Below are 16,843 nucleotides of genomic sequence, written 5' to 3'. Positions count from 1 at the left end.
GACTAATTTGAAGTAGCAGCCAACTTCCTTTCCTCAATTCTTTCTCGGGTCTTGCTGATATACTTCTTTGCTAGCAAGACAGAAGCTATTGATGGAGTAGGAACCTCCTTCTCAATGGTAACCTGTTCTTTCGGCGGCTGAGTAGCGATCTTGACCTCTGGTACAGACGGTGGCTCATTCGGAGAAGCTTCTTCCTTTGCCTTGTTCATGTTGAAAACTTTCTTTTTGCCCTCAGTTCTCTCGTATTGAAGTTGTTTCTTGAGGTCCAACACTGTGCCTTGCAGCGCATCATTACTAGATGAGAGGTAATAGATACAAAGGAGCAACAGAATAAATATTGGTATGAGAGCTCCGGGTGAGGTGAGATACTTTAGTACTGCGAATATTGTCTCATGAAACACGTCTTGCACCCATTCAGTAATGATGAGATACATGTACTCTGTGTCTTGGTAAGGTCCACACGTCCGAGACGGTCTTATGGAGACCATAGCAAAGGCTATCGGTATCATGACTACATACAGCATAAACAACAGCAGCATCAAGTAGAAGTTGTTGCTTCCAGCTTTGAATATCCGTTCATGTGGTACATTGCATACCATAACGGCCCAAGCGCGCACATAAAACAAACAAAGTAACTTGAACAGATTGAGTGCTGGCAGGCCTGGACAGAACAGTGTTCCCATCCAAATCATTCCTTGATTATATACCAGATGTAAAAGATTGTCGGCTAATGAAAACTCGGCATATGCAGGAAAATATATTTCCATATCCCAGCACCAACATGCATTTAGCACCCTGATAAAAACTGCCCTGAAAAACTCGGTAACATAGATAAGTCCAACTGTGGTAACAAAGTCAAACACAGTTAGTTTGATGAGCTCTTGACCGACCATTGTTTCCCAGCACGTCATTTCTGGAACGAATTCAGGTATACCACATGGCATGCTCGTCTGATTGGCAAACCCTTCGTGCAAAATTGAGATCGAAAAACTATCACTGATAATTGGTAGCGGTGTGCTACAGGGTATAATCTCTGACATGTTTAAGTTTGCATAAAATGTTGAGTTCGCTTCTAGAGCTTCCTTTTCGATATCTTGAATCTTCCAGTAGAGAGCGATGTATAGCGTGTAGAGGTTAAGTAAATACAGAACCATGATTCGTCGAAGGGACCATTGCAATGCTACTCGAGGGTGATAGTCTTCCAAGTTTGCGATAACATCAAATATCATTGGACAAAATGCTGTCACTAATGACATAACCAATGAGACCTCATTAGATTGTACCCAAGTCACCGAACTCGGTCCCTTCTCTTTTGCTAAAGCTTGAAACTTTCGAGACCTGTTGACAGTGATATATATCGCATAAGTACTCGCTGTCAACACCATCAAGACTAAAATGTTGGCGACAAATCTAAAAAACTTCACCTTCTTACTCGTCTTCTTTGCACTTTCTTTGCTCTCTGTGACGCTTTCACGAATCGTAATAACCAAGGCCTTGTACTTATTTTTGGCTGTTTCCTCATTGCCTATCATGTAATCCCAGCTCGCGAAAGCCTTCCAAGAAAATGTGAAGTTGTCATCTTTGTCCGTAGCCTTTTCATCTTTGGAGTTGGCTGCCATTTGCTTTAAGATGGTTATGAAACTGTAACCAAACATCATAAGGTTTCCTAAGAGATATGCGAAGGGCATACGAAATCCCGATTCATAAACCTTTATGCTCGAGTAGTAGCCATAAAAAATAGGAGAGACTTGAGCATAACCATTGAAGTTCCAAAGAGTTTTTAGGTAACTCGCCTCTGTCGACTCATTCACTAAAAAAAAGGGAAAACAATTATTTTTTGTAACCTGATGAGACAATTAAAGATAGCTGAATTGGCAAACAAAGAGTGGATCTGATGAGCTGTTTACCTGGTACAGATTTGTAGGGAACAGCCCCCATGTCAGGTCCGAAGAGCACCTCAGGCATAATTATAACCACACCACAGATAAGGGCCATGATAAAGTTTATCCAGAAAAGCCATCGCAGAAAGGTAAAATAAGATGCGACGACTGATCCAAAGTAGCTTTCTATGTTCTTGATTTTATCTTCCCATGGAATCATTAAAGCTGCGTAGTTGGATAACTCCCTTGACATCTTCCGAAGTGTTACCTGATAAAATATATAAATTTCTATGCAACTTCATGCTCCTGGTAGCAGTCACTAACAATCGCACTCGCTCAACCTTAAATTCTGTTAGAATGTGTACTTAATACCTTTGCAGGTTTGCTATCAAGTTTAATAAATTTAATGTTATAGTCAACAATTTAATTAATGATTAATCTTTTTTAATTTACGTTATAGTTTATAAACCTACAAAAGTTAGTTGAAACACAACAATATAACCCAAACTGACAAGCTATACTCATCAAACGCAATATTTGTTGCCTTAAACTATTTGTATAATAGGGTTTCTCTTCTGCCACAACCGCTTTTGGGAGCATCAAAACTGTGGTATGTCCAATTTCAAACAAGTTGGCCAAAAACATGGCACACAGCTGGTCGCTACAAGATTAGTTTGATTACGCTTCTGATTTTTATTATAAATTTGTTTTAATTTGGTACTTGATAATATATTTTAAATATTCATAGTAAACTGCCTCTAATAATCACTAGTAACTTTAACACATTATGGTGAGTGAGCAAAATGAAGGGGGCCTTTTAATTCTCTAACCTTGACTCTGTCTCCAAATCCTAAACCATGTGACCCGCGAGAAACTCCTTCAAACCTGGATGTATACGCATTTGCTTCAGCCCTTAATGCCATTTTCTTTCTGATGTACCAAGTCTTTTCTCGCACTTTGCTTTGAACCTGTGTTCACCAACATTGAAGACAACAAAATTGCACCGGTGAAGATGCAACGTATGACTTGAGTCAAACATGCAATTTATTCTACTGGCTCGTTTAACTATTCCCCACTCACCTCTTTGTAGAATTTTATCTTTTCAAAGATCTGCTCTTCAACCTTCGCCACTAGCTCAGGGTCGATATCTAAATCAGACCAAACTACCAAATGTTTTGACAAAACTGCAAAAGAGGACCCTAAAAAAAGTACTATTAATGGCTTATAGCATACTTGAGATGGTGACATTCGACTAAAGCTACGATTCAACTGCAATTCTCTCGAATCTCTCCACAGACCTGCCTGTAACACATCTATATTAATTAAAATAGTTTCTTTGTTGTCGTTAAAACCCACCTGCAGGAGCTTGTTCGTCTGGCCCTTTATCAATGAATAATTTCTCATAAGCTTCAAGCTTTGCATCTCCAGGAGGTTTTAGGTCATCGGTATTTGCTGTAAAGCACGCCATAAGTTCAATAATTGAGAGAATGTGAAGTACCGAGCACACCGGTTTCTATTTGTCAGCAAAGTGGTTGTTAATTTGAGCTGGCCATGCGGGTTTATCCTCTCCTAAGACATTAAGCACCCTACGGCTACCTCATATCCACCATACGTTCCGCTTTTACCTGAGTGTAAAGTTATCAGGGCTATTAGCTTTTTCTTAAAGAGAGACAGATCACACATATGGTTCAATCATGGCGGATCATGAAATCTGAGTTGGAAGTTTGGAAGGGTGATGAAGAGTCTGGGCTTCCACTAACAGTTAATTGGTAAATACTTTATCTCTCTGATCTCTATCATATCTGATCTGCCTTGGTTTTTCAACAAACCTACTTCAACTGAGCATACGAGTTCCTTAACGTACATGCGTATACGACAAATAATTCATCAATTATGCATTTTGTAGCAATTGAAGTCACACTAAGAAAATCACACAAATATTTTAAAGCCACATTTCATGAAAATTGTGGTTGTTGTGTTATATAAACTAGTATACTGACATTCCTGTGCGCCGAGAGAAATTATCATGTGTAATAGATGTATGTGCACAATTATTCTGCATTGCAGCAAGGTGAGTTAGTGGTGTAGATTGTACTGTGCTTGACCAGGAAGCCAAGCATTCATGTTTAATTACCATGAGGTGGAATTCTTTTCCGAATGCTCTTAGAGCAGTGGTTCTTAACCTTTTTGGTGTATTCCCCACTTTGACAAACCACACTTCAAGATTTCCCCCTCTCTAACAGCCAAAAATTGTGGTATTTTTGCTACACTCAGATTTCAGGAGGATGCTTTTCAGATAGAATTTTGCCATACAGTCAAAATGAAGCAATTATTAATTGAACTGTGATAGAAATCATATTTTATGGATAGTTTGTCATGATATACTTTTCATATGGAAAAATAAAGTTCAAGATAAACACAATAATAGAGTAATTTAATTATAATAAAAACAGCACAGTACAAAGTTAGCAGTCATGATCGCTTAGTGGGCCCTCTGCTGCTGTTTATTTTTACTAGCTCTGGTATGTTTGGTGTATGCTTGTGTAATGCCTCAGTAGTATGGTAGTGATGCATAGCTGATGCAATGCAGACTAATTATCCAATAGGCTGCTTGATACGTCTCGAGGCTGGTTTCCGTATTAATACAGTTTTACCCACAATAAAAGCATGTATCTGCACCATGTATTTGGTGAAAATACAGTTCAACAGCTATATCCTTGAAATGCGCGTAATCAATATTCTCAATCTGAAGCTTGAGAATTTCCCACCTCAAATTCTCAAAGTTCTCACTGATGGGAAATTTCCCACTGATTAAGAACCCCTGTCTTACAGTGACTACAGACAGATGGGCACGGCTATTATTATAGTAAAGATTGTTTGCAACCATTTAATCTGTGTAAGAGTAGAGACTGAAGTTAGGCTGATCTGAGGCATTTTAATATAACATTAGTTGGATTTAAATCAAATGTGCAAGTTGAAATTTTGGAATCATATAAATTTTTTTACGTACAAAGTATTTTTATATAAATGTCTACTTACCTTTAGGAGTTGTCTTTTCAACAATGATTGGCTCATCTTCATCATCTTTTCCTTCAAAAAAGCGTGGCAACTGATGATCAAAATGGTGAACTGTTACCAGACTAGCCACCAGTGACTACAGAAAACTGATCTTCAGCTCCAGCAATAACCAATAACTTGTCATAAAAACTTCTGCAGTAACACGTAGTTAAATTAACCATCTCCAATTTCTTTGTGAGTTGCATGCTGTTGGAGAGAATACTAGTTGAACTCACCCAAACGTTCTTTAACAGTGATTTCCATAGGTTGAACTGGAGTTTTTTCAATAAGAGGTGGTGCTTGTTTCTCCACATCTTTTGCTCTCTCTGAAATACTATGCTGCATTATGCCAAAACTGTTCCAACATTTTCTGATTACACGCTCTCTTATGCTTTTATATCTTAGAAATTATCAGAGAAACATTTGGTAGTTGTTTTAAAGGAATCTTGTGATGACATATCGACTGCACACGCTTCACCTAAAGTAAATTACGATGTTATAAGGTTGGACTACCTAAAGTAAATCCTCCTATAGTAAAAATAATCATAGCTAATTTCAATATACAGTACCTACCTACATTAGCCCCAGTTTCACAAAGTCATTTAACAATGCTGTACAGCTCTACAGAAATGAACTTGAAAATTTCAAGATCACATGAACACAGTCTGAGTTGTCACCACAGTGATTGTAGCTTTTTGACCAGCTTTGTTAACCTCATTGTTGCTGAGCTGTGGTTGATACTGCTACTCAGCACCGCTACTTTCTTCAATTGCTAGTCTGATTTATTAGTATATATTTGCAGTAATTGACACTTAAATTGCCGATGTGATATGTGTTTAGTATAAGAGTTGGATGCGCCTTGTCAAGTGCGGTTGTCAAGTGTGGCTGGTTTACACTATATCGCAGTCTATTGCCATCAATCTCACAATACATCAGGGATTGTTTCTAATAATAATGCTCACACTATCACAAACCCATCCGTGTTTACATCGGTGAGCAGTCTGCGACATAGCGTTTTCATTATACAATGTGATAACTGAAATGATGAAATACTAGTCCTGTAGCAACTATCATAAAGGGAAATGGAGATTTGTGATAGCCGATCATCATCGACGAGGTGGTACACATTTTACAGAATGTCGTCTTATAGAATACCCGAGAAAGTTTGACAGCTGCAATGTTTTCCGACATCCATATTGCCTCGCCGATTTCATCCGTTTATGTTGCGCATTGTCGATGAGTAATCGCTGAGAGAACGACCCTGACATACAGGTGATATAGTGTGAACAAGCCTTCATTGGTTGAGGCATAAAAAATATCATATTTGGGAGATACCGGCTGAAATTCAACAAGAAGTATACCTCTACGATTATAATGTAGACTTTGGGTTTACTGCGCTACATTTTAATGGCTGTAACAATGGACAGACAACACCTGAAGGACCTCATGACCAACCAAGAATACAAATCCAACCTGTCTATTTACAAATCAAGCGCACTGGTACTTAAGCCAAGCTGTACAACAGTAGTTGAGCGATATCCTGCATAGGGGTAAAAAGAGTCAATCTCTTCAGAATTGCTAGCATGACCAGTTCCCAGAGGATCTTTAACATAGATTACGCTGAAGTGGTTCCTATTGTAGGGAATGCTTGACAGCGTTCGTGCAGTTTGAAAAAGTAAAAACTGGCATTCAAAAAAGACTTTGTAGGGCAGGGTCCATGTCTAAGGCTGTGAACTTATGTACCGTCTAACCAGGTTACTAGTAATTATGTTCCTGAGAGCAAAACTGAGTTACCATTTAAACTGAGTTACCATTTAAACTGAGTTACCATTTAAACTGAGTTTCCATTTAAACTGAGTTACCATTTAAACTGAGTTAAGCATTTAAACTGTAATGTGAACTTTTAGGTAGAAGAGGGGTGTTACGAAAAAACTTGCGATATGTTCAACGAAAGCTTGAACGTATAAACTTTGATTTTGTTCTGGTGTTAGAAAACTTTTGGATATGGTATATAGAGTATAGATATTTGAAGCCACTATAAACACATATAAATCAAGTACATGCTAAAAGAGGTGGGGCAAAAGTTGGAGAAGAATATTTCACCTTCACCTGAAATGGCCTTCTTTTTCAATTTATTTGCATCATCCACTTTGGTTGCTGCGGCTTGGATAGTACTTGTTTCTTTCCTTTGTCTGATCTTTTTCTCTTTTTCTGCCTGCTCCCATGGTCTAAGGAGAAACAGCCTACATATACTGCACACCCATATTAACAATCACTCCCGTGGTCTAAGGAGAAACAGCCTAGATATACTGCACACTCATATTAACAATCACTCCCAAGGTCTAAGGAGAAACAGCCTAGATATACTGCACACCATATTGACAATCACTCCCGTGGTCTAAGGAGAAACAGCCTAGATATACACCCATATTAATAATCACACAGGCATCACTGAGACATAGCATTAGGTCGTACAATTGTATTCTCTAGTGTAAGTCAGCCCACCTTTCCTGTGCCGCTGCTCTCACATCTCTTTTTTTCCCCTCTTGGCCATCAAGTTTTTCTCTTAGTTTCCCTTCTAAAAAAAACAAGCTTTATATTAGCCGATAAAAATGGTGCTACTAACCACAGCTCATTGCAGAATCTCGTCCTTTGTGATAACTTTGGTTTGATCAGCTCAAAAAGCTATGATATCCTTGTTCCTAGTTAAATTTCAGACCTCCAAGTTTATATAATGAGATATTTCGTATCATTTATTGAATGTGGTACTCAACTATTCAGAAGTAACTCCCTCGTGAGTGGCATCACAAACACTGAGGTGATATGCAGAGCCACTAAATTATCAAATCGAACCGGACAGTACCTCCTCTTCCTCTAATTCATAAGTTTTCCTCTACATAACATAATATTAATATTATACCTTTGCTGTTGTACAGGTCCTTCTCTCTCTTTTTATCAATATTTGGAGAGTAATTGGGTTTGTGCACCCGCCCCTGGTGCAATAAAATTGGTCCTGCAAGAAAAGACAGCTGTAATATGCACTGCTTGACAACTGTAATATGCACTGCTAGACAGCTGTAATATTCACTGCTAGACAACTGTAATATTCACTGCTAGACAACTGTAATATACACTGCTAGACAACTGTAATATACACTACTAGACAACTGTAATATACACTGCTAGACAACTGTAATATTCACTGCTAGACAACTGTAATATGCACTGCTAGACAGCTGTAACATGCACTGATAGACAACTGTAATATTCACTGCTAAACAACTGTAATATTCACTGATAGACAGCTGTAATATACACTGCTAGACAACTGTAATATGCACTGCTAGACAATTGTAATATTCACTGCTAGACAACTGTAAAATGCACTGCTAGACAGCTGTAACATGCACTGATAGACAACTGTAATATTCACTGCTAAACAACTGTAATATTCACTGATAGACAGCTGTAATATTCACTGATAGACAGCTGTAATATACACTGCTAGACAACTGTAATATGCACTGCTAGACAATTGTAATATTCACTGCTAGACAACTGTAATATGCACTACTAGACAACTGTAATACTCACTGCTAGACAGCTGTAATATTCACAGCTAGACAGCTGTAATATTCACTGATCCACAACTGTAATATACACTGCTAGACAACTGTAATATACACTGCTAGACAACTGTAATATACACTACTAGACAACTGTAATATACACTGCTAGACAACTGTAATATGTTCTGATAGACAACTGTAATGTGTTCTGATAGACAACTGTAATATGCACTACTAGACAGCTGTAATATTCACTGCTAGACAACTGTAATATTCACTGCTAAACAACTGTATATACACTACTAGACAACTGTAATATGTTCTGATAGACAGCTGTAATATACACTGCTAAACAACTGTGATATGCACTGCTAGACAACTGTAATATGCACTGGTAGACAAATGTAATATACACTACTAGATAACTGTAATATGCACTACTAGACAACCGTAATATACACTGCTAGACAACTGTAATATTCACTGATAGACAACTGTAATATTCACTGCTAGACAACTGTAATATTCACTGCTAGACAGCTGTAATATACACTGCTAAACAACTGTAATATACACTGCTAGACAACTGTAATATTCACTGATAGACAACTGTAATATGCACTGCGAAACAACTGTAATATACACTGCTAAACAACTGTAATACTCACTGCTAGACAACTGTAATACTCACTGATAGACAACTGTGATATGCACTGCTAGACAACTGTAATATACACTGCTAAACAACTGTAATACTCACTGCTAGACAACTGTAATATTCACTGATAGACAACTGTAATATGCACTGCTAGACAACTGTAATATACACTGCTAAACAACTGTAATACTCACTGCTAGACAACTGTAATATGCACTGATAGACAACTGTAATATGCACTGATACACAACTGTAATATTGCATTGCTTATCTGTATTCAGCCGCTTCCAAATTCAAAATGTGTTAGTTTTTCATCAATAATCAGAAAGTATTGAAAGTTATCAAAACATTTCGTATCTATTGAACTGAAATTATTCAATTGCATTTGCATAAGAGTTGGTTTAGCATCACTTGTTTAGACCTACCAGACTTATTATGTTTGTATGATAATAAAACGTTAACATATCATATACTTGATTATACAATGGATCGTGTTTCATAAGTTATACATACCTTTATCTGGTGATTTTTCTTTCGAAATATGCTTTTGTATTTGTGAATTTCTTGTTTCCCTGTGAACAATGACAACTAGTTAATAAATATACATTTTGTCAACTTTTTAAAACAAAGCCATTCTCTGTTGCGTGGTAAGGTGTATACGGTACATGTAGTTATATATGGTTATACAGCATTCTATTTACCTAACTGTATGTTCTAAAGCATTTCTACCTGTCAGTGCGAGTTGTTGAGGGTGACGCCTGATGACCTCTGTGTCGTTTCCTCTTGTGGTCAGCAACCATAACACCAGTACTCCCTCGTTTAACATCTCTCTTATCTGGTGAGCTGGAAGAGCTTGCTCCAACTTTAACGTAGGTACCTTGTTTTCCTTAACATAGTAAGACAGAACTTCTGATCAAACTTGATTTTATTGATGGTTGCTACAGTGGACACTCATAGATTAGGTTGGAGGTTACTACACCGGACACTCATAGATTAGGTTGGAGGTTACTACAGTGGACACTTATAGATTAGAGGTCGCTACAGTAAACACACATCAATTAGGTTAGAGATTGTTACAGTGGACACACATAGATAAATTATCGTAAAACCTGTATTTGAGTGCCACCTTTATTTGAATGCCACCTCTATTTGAACGCCATTAGAAGGGAAAGGTTGAAAAATAGAGCGCCACCTTTATTTGAAGGCCACCTATATTTGTGTGACACTTTGACATTCATTACACTAACTAGTAAGCAAATGTACCTAACTAGGCATATCGTACTAAAAGACCAGCGTGATTTCGGTAGACTTGAGTTTTGTGGGCTAATATTAACTGCACTGATCACGCATCAAACATGTGGATAAACACACTTGAATCATGCTTACTACAGTCAAGCTCCTGCAATGACAATAATATGTTCCAGGAATGTTTACGTTATAGGGATTTTATGTTATAAGAACAGTAAAATACATGTAAATTGCCTAATATGTTCCAAGATCTTTCCAAACTCACCCTTTTGAGCATACAGCAAGGAAAAATTTGTACCATAAATGCAGCATTATTAGTTTGCACAGATAACTTTTCTCCTTTTTATGATCAACCTCACTGATTTTTATAGACTATTATTGCGGTAATTCTACAATAAGTTGATGGGTAGCGCACATCTTCGACGTTCATTTACAATGATTTGCTTATTTATCTAAACAGAGATGTGTACTCTTCAAAGTAAAACTAATAACAAATATCTTATATGGCTACACGAAAGCAAAACAGCAGAATATTTTACAAAAAAAGCGATACTACCCGTTCGTCGTCTATCTGTACCAAGGGGTCAAGGTTAAGATAAAAGAGAATTTTTGATGATACTCCAACTCGTGACATTCGGATTGGTGGACCGATGCTGTAACACCTGCACCAATGCGCAGCTACCCTATTCTATGTTTTGTCGACACATCTATTATGATGAACTAGATTGTTGCAAAAATTGTATACTTATATAATATGTAAGTAAAACGCTATATGCACGTCATTTTTTCTTTTGCAAGTGTGACAAAATAGATTAACGTTCAAATAGAATTTGAGAACTCCCCCAACTTGGCAATTTACATTACAAGGTATACGGATTTTTTTCATAGTGGGAAGCAATAACTTCACATAAATTTTTTATGTTATCTGGAATTTACGTTATACGAGGTATATGTTATAGGATTGTCTACTGTATCCGATTGAGTGTGCTACACCGAGGCCTTGACACTCCTACCGCATAGGTGTATGTTAAATTTCTTCGCAGCACTACGAGAACCAATAAACTTTGGCAGACAAGTCAAGCAGGCATGAATCTGAAAATGTTAATCACCAAGTCGTTCAAGGGATGTGGGCTGACCAACGCTATAGACAGCTCTGAGAATAACAAGATTCGTTGTTTCAGGTCAGACGGCCTAATTAAGACTGGACTGGAATGTCTCAGCAAGTGCGGGTACTTATAGCAGCAATAATTACACATAGGATCTGATGGTAGTTATCTCCACATTCACTCGAATGCTTGACTTATAGCAGCAATAACACATAGGATCTGATAGTAGTTATCCCCACATTGACCCGAGTGCTTTACTTACATATAGCTTCAATACCAATTAGGATCTGATGGTAGTTATCCCCACATTAACTCGAGTGCTATCAAAGAATGTGCACAGTATGTAAAACCTTTTGTCTTCTGCCTGGCCAACTGATCAATGGAAGATTCTGAAGTAATTCGTCGAATATTTTGCAGCTTTTTAGTCTTCTTTTGAGATTTGTTATTCCTCACATCTGGCATGCTGGTGCTGGTCTTCATCTTCTTTGGCTCATTGCTGATAAGACATCATTGTCGATGAAGTGGTGACAGGTTAATCAATGGCAGAGGTGAGTTCAACCAGTATCACATGGATATGAGGTCTATATAAACGTAAAGCTAACTTTTCAGGGTATAATAGAATGACTTGCCGACCTTGAGTAGAGAACTAAACCTTAGATGATTTTCACAACTCTGACGTATCAACAGCGAGAGCTGCTTTGAGTTGAGATGAAGCTGCTCGAACCTAAATATGCTTCATATGCTTCTCAAGACTCACTTTTTAATTAAATCTTTTTTAAGTGTATCATAGAATTTATCTTCACAGCACATTTAAGGAATGACAAAATATCGTCAGAAAATAAAGGAGATGACCCACCAGGTAATCCTCCGACGTATTTTAAAACTAATACATAGATTTGCCTCCCTTAGCCACCATTCTCTCTACTCTATAGTACAACGACACGACGATGACACAATAGTTTTAATTTAGACTGTTTCTATATTACTAAATCATTTCTAGATACAAAATTTAAACTTTGGAAAAATAAATTCTAACAGTTTATAAAATTTATTACTGTAAAACCGCTAATTGAACTCCACCTTTGTTTAGACTATAAGATAAGCCACTATAAAAGAAGGGTAAAAAATAGAGCGCCATGGGGTTCAAATAGAGGTTTTACGGTAATCTAGAAACAGAGACATGTCAGAGTTCGCAACTAACAAATTTTGTGTCAATGATATACGCTCTGCTGTATGCAGGTGAAGTAATTAAGCTAAGTAGGTAGCAGAGCATCTGAAATGCAATTAGCTTCAGTGCTTTGTAATTTGTGGCAATCAAATGACGCATCTACCAGTGCACACAAGCTCCCACAGAAGCTCTGCAGTTGAACAAATATTTCATGGTGTATTACTTTAGGGAAAATAAAATTTTCCATTACATGATCTGTTTTGTGAATGTGGAAACACTGCTGCGGCCGCATCTATCCCAGAACATTATAGTATGTTTGTTATCAGTGAAAAGCTGAGAAGCTGGTTATATTTTTAGTAGACTCATAGCTGACTAGGATTAATGGTGTGGCATTATAGATAGAACTACACTAATAAATGTCTGTTTAGTGAAATAACACGCTATAGACTTCCAAACTTCCTCCAATCACATGCCAAAATCTTTGAATGTATTGCTTAATCCCAAACTTTCTCATTTCTTCGTTAGAGCTGCAGGTTTCAAAATCTTGGGCAAACCACGCCCAAATTATTTGTATTTATTCTTCTACACGTATGACAAACACCGTTTTGCTTTCCGTAATACCAACATATTACATCCACCACCATTCATTTCAGTTCATGTTACTACAACCTACAATTTACTATCCCGACTCCTCCGCAATACTATTAGATTACCAACTTTTAAAACACGTTTGTTCAACTCACTCAATAGTTCCTAATTTTTGTCTTTTCATTTTTCTTTTGGCATGTAACACAAAACATCACGTTGTTTATGATCACTAGAAGCCAACAAAAAGTTATACATAAATAAAATACATTCTTCCTGCATTTGTCTCTTATACAATTCTTGCTACAACATAATCTATGTATAGAATATAAGCTCACCTTGCATCCAACTGTCGCAGGGCACTCAAGTTCAGATGACTGTTGCTCATCACCACTTGAAGGGACCTTGCCTTAGTTTTCACCTTTTTAGGTTTTTGGTTGCTTCCTTTGCCTATAGCGATTAGTGGATTTTCTTGGAGCTCGGTCTAATAAAACAAACAATTACAGTACATGATAAAGATCAACTTCAACGTAAACGTATTTCTTAAAAATTCTACAACTAGATCGGTTAGCGTCAGAAGTCGTTGTTTGCTATCTACAGCTCACCAATCATAAAATATACTCTCATAGAGTATGGCAGCACTCATAGAGTATGCAGAGAGTTATTCACACATTTGGTTTAGTGTAAGCAACTAGACAAACAAATTTATAGATAAACGTTAACCCTGTACTGTCAAGGTTGACTATTATAGCACAATTTTAACTGTATTAAGTGTACTAAAGAGACAGACCTGTATAGAAATAGTTTTCATTCCCAACTTGTCAGTAATGTGACTTTCTATAGAGACCTGCCTCTGCAGTTGGACATCCTTCGATCTAAAAGCTTTCCTAATTGTTGAATGTTCAACTAAATGATCACTCGCAGTTGATAATTGAGTGACAAAGTCTCCATGACTGTCAGGTTTTCCATCCGTTCTGCTACAAAAGTGTTCATTTTTATATTTTGTAAACAATAGTATGAACTAAAAAACATTTACGATAGAAATATAATTTCAAAAATAAAAAGGTTCTGACAAAACGATTCTGTTCAAAGAACAAAATCAGTAGCTAATAATGTAGCAGTAGCTGAACAAGACTCAAAGACAAAGAAATAAATCTATAGTGATGAGATAATCAGAAACCACCTGTTTACACGATTGTTCAAAACACCAAACTGAAACCTTCTATAACTTCACTTTGATAGTGAAAACACTCAAAGTGGGAAGTCTCTAACATGTTTGTCTCTATGGCTATCCTATGTAGATTAGAATATATCACAGACGGAAGACAGCTATATATAGTATCAATAATATATCACAGACAGAAGACAGCTATATATAGTATCAATAATATATCACAGACGGAGGAGAGCTATATATAATATCAATAATATATCACAGACGGAAGACAGCTATATATAGTATCAATAATATATCACAGACGGAGGACAGCTATATATAGTATCAATAATATATCACAGACGGAGGACAGCTATATATAGTATCAATAATATATCACAGACGGAAGACAGCTATATATAGTATCGATAATATATCACAGACGGAAGACAGCTATATATAGTATCAATAATATATCACAGACGGAGAACAGCTATATATAGTATCAATAATATATCACAGACAGAAGACAGCTATATATAGTACCAATAATATATCACAGACGGAGGACAGCTATATATAGTATCAATAATATATCACAGACGGAAGACAGCTATATATAGTATCAATAATATATCACAGACGGAAGACAGCTAAATATAGTACCAATAATATATCACAGACGGAGGACAGCTATATATAGTATCAATAATATATCACAGACGGAAGACAGCTATATATAGTATCAATAATATATCACAGACGGAGGACAGCTATATATAGTATCAATAATATATCACAGACAGAGAACAGCTATATATAGTATTAATAGTATATCAGTAATGTACAGTACTGTATATATACAATATCAATGAGCTTAGAACTAGTATAGCAACTACTATAGCAACAACATCTGTTATATTTGATGTTGTGATTCTCTAGAAAGAAATGTTTCCCATGTTGCTGTACACTCCGCTGTTCAGCTTCACCCTAATATAGAGTAAAAGACCTCTGACCTCTGAGCCTCGGTGCTTAGTCTTTGCACAGAGGCCTTATGCCGGAGATGCTCAACCAGAAACTTTGAATCCTGTCGGTTTAACTTGTTGCTGATCCTTCTCTCCTTACGCATTTCTTTATCCTAAAGGAAATAAATACGCCTACGATATAAATACCGCTTGGTTTGCAAAACATCGCGGTTGGCGGCAGTAGCGGGACTAGAGCTATTGACATAATGAGCTTAAATTAAGGAGATAATTTTATTTCTCAGCTTATACATGCATATAAATCTTTCTATGTAAAGAGTCACAAAGTTTATAATAAACACTGAAACTGCTAAGGCTAAAACTGCTAAGGCTAAAACTGCTAAGGCTAAAACTGCTGAGTTTCCGCTGAACAATGTAAACGATTGAATACGAAATACACTAAAAAGGATGAAATACTTAACATTCAGAGGCAGGTACATGCATTGTGTTGTTTAACATTGCAGGGAAATGATTTATTTGGCAAATATACTAAACCTGCTATCATACCGCAATGCATTGATAGTCCAGGCTAGGGTGACTTTTTTGATGCTGCTTCATCCTCTCTTGTCCCATCCTCCTCAACATGTTCACAATGTGTACTTTTCTTACCGCCCGCTGCCATGTTCTTTCGTAGTTTCTGGTTATCTTCATATACGGTAGTAATTTCTTACCAGGAGGTAGGGGAGAGCTACGCCCCGATCTGAGTCTATACTTGAGAACAGCCTGATCACCTCCTGCATAGCATATTTTCTTATTAGGAGCTAGCCATTGTCCCAATACATTGTACAGAAGTTTTGAACTGTATATAATATGAACCTACCTGGAGCAGTGGCAGAATTTATGACATCTGCCAGAGCAAGCAGGCGCTCATCCATACTTACAGCCTACCCAACAAAAATCATAATATCCAAAATTCTTGAGTAAAATGTACTGACAACAGCTAAGAGACCGTGAAGATATGTGAGCCTTAATAAGTTATCGATAATAAGGGATGGTGGAATTTCTTCTTGTTCAAGCTTTAGAAATTATAAACCATCCAAGCGATGTAGCACAAAAGCTGACAGAGCTAAGGGACTTTGCTATTGATGACAGATAACCTATGCAATGGTAGCGTTTATATAACTCATCACCTTTTGACAAAGAATGTGGCTACAGTGAATCAAATAGTATACGCTTGAATTCCCTTGAGTATAAGGTGAATGAATACACTGCATCATCATATTTGTAACAACCTACACACGTGTAGAATGTACCACACTTGTCTAAAGCAAGTCCAAGGATTGTGTGACTAATGTATCTTGCTAATGCAGTGTAATTATTGTTGAAATCTCAGACATGTTGGTGACAGATTAAAAGCAAACACATTTTTCCATTTCGCTCTAGTATCAAGTGAA

General features: G+C 37.0%; 2 protein-coding genes across 2 annotated transcripts; both read right to left on the bottom strand.

Annotated features, from left to right (window-relative positions):
• Positions 1 to 2: 2 nt before the first annotated feature.
• LOC137393777 (transmembrane channel-like protein 3) lies at positions 3 to 2,726 on the bottom strand. The gene is made up of 3 exons (XM_068080467.1): positions 2,711 to 2,726; positions 1,908 to 2,148; positions 3 to 1,810 (listed from the first exon to the last, which is right to left on the bottom strand). Exons 2-3 carry the CDS (start codon positions 2,131 to 2,133, stop codon positions 3 to 5), a joined length of 2,034 nt encoding a protein of 677 aa, XP_067936568.1. The 5' UTR covers positions 2,134 to 2,148; positions 2,711 to 2,726.
• A 219-nt stretch (positions 2,727 to 2,945) lies between these two features.
• LOC137393935 (caldesmon-like) lies at positions 2,946 to 16,324 on the bottom strand. Its single transcript, XM_068080647.1, has 15 exons — positions 16,270 to 16,324; positions 16,059 to 16,183; positions 15,444 to 15,565; positions 14,062 to 14,248; positions 13,610 to 13,755; positions 11,869 to 12,014; positions 9,894 to 10,050; positions 9,678 to 9,736; positions 7,858 to 7,950; positions 7,443 to 7,515; positions 7,041 to 7,165; positions 5,174 to 5,263; positions 4,920 to 4,970; positions 3,237 to 3,332; positions 2,946 to 3,028 (listed from the first exon to the last, which is right to left on the bottom strand). Exons 1-15 carry the CDS (start codon positions 16,322 to 16,324, stop codon positions 2,946 to 2,948), a joined length of 1,608 nt encoding a protein of 535 aa, XP_067936748.1.
• Positions 16,325 to 16,843: the final 519 nt, after the last annotated feature.

The sequence above is a fragment of the Watersipora subatra genome, chromosome 4, assembly GCF_963576615.1.
Source record: "Watersipora subatra chromosome 4, tzWatSuba1.1, whole genome shotgun sequence".
Lineage (NCBI taxonomy): Eukaryota > Metazoa > Bryozoa > Gymnolaemata > Cheilostomatida > Watersiporidae > Watersipora > Watersipora subatra.
Note: the sequence above shows the minus strand (reverse complement) of the source record. Positions and strands in the feature narration are given on the sequence as shown.

What these genes read in the sequence shown, in the direction of transcription:
- LOC137393777 (XM_068080467.1), bottom strand. Translation starts at nt 2,133, where the DNA reads ATGTCAAGGGAGTTATCCAACTACGCAGCTTTAATGATTCCATGGGAA. An exon ending in TCCCTACAAATCTGTACCAG is followed by an intron (nt 1,811 to 1,907) that starts GTAAACAGCTCA and finishes CCTTTTTTTTAG; the next exon opens with TGAATGAGTCGACAGAGGCG.
- LOC137393935 (XM_068080647.1), bottom strand. Translation starts at nt 16,324, where the DNA reads ATGGATGAGCGCCTGCTTGCTCTGGCAGATGTCATAAATTCTGCCACT. An exon ending in TGAAAACTATTTCTATACAG is followed by an intron (nt 13,756 to 14,061) that starts GTCTGTCTCTTT and finishes TTGTTTTATTAG; the next exon opens with ACCGAGCTCCAAGAAAATCC. An exon ending in TGAAAAGACAACTCCTAAAG is followed by an intron (nt 3,333 to 4,919) that starts GTAAGTAGACAT and finishes CGTGCTTTACAG; the next exon opens with CAAATACCGATGACCTAAAA.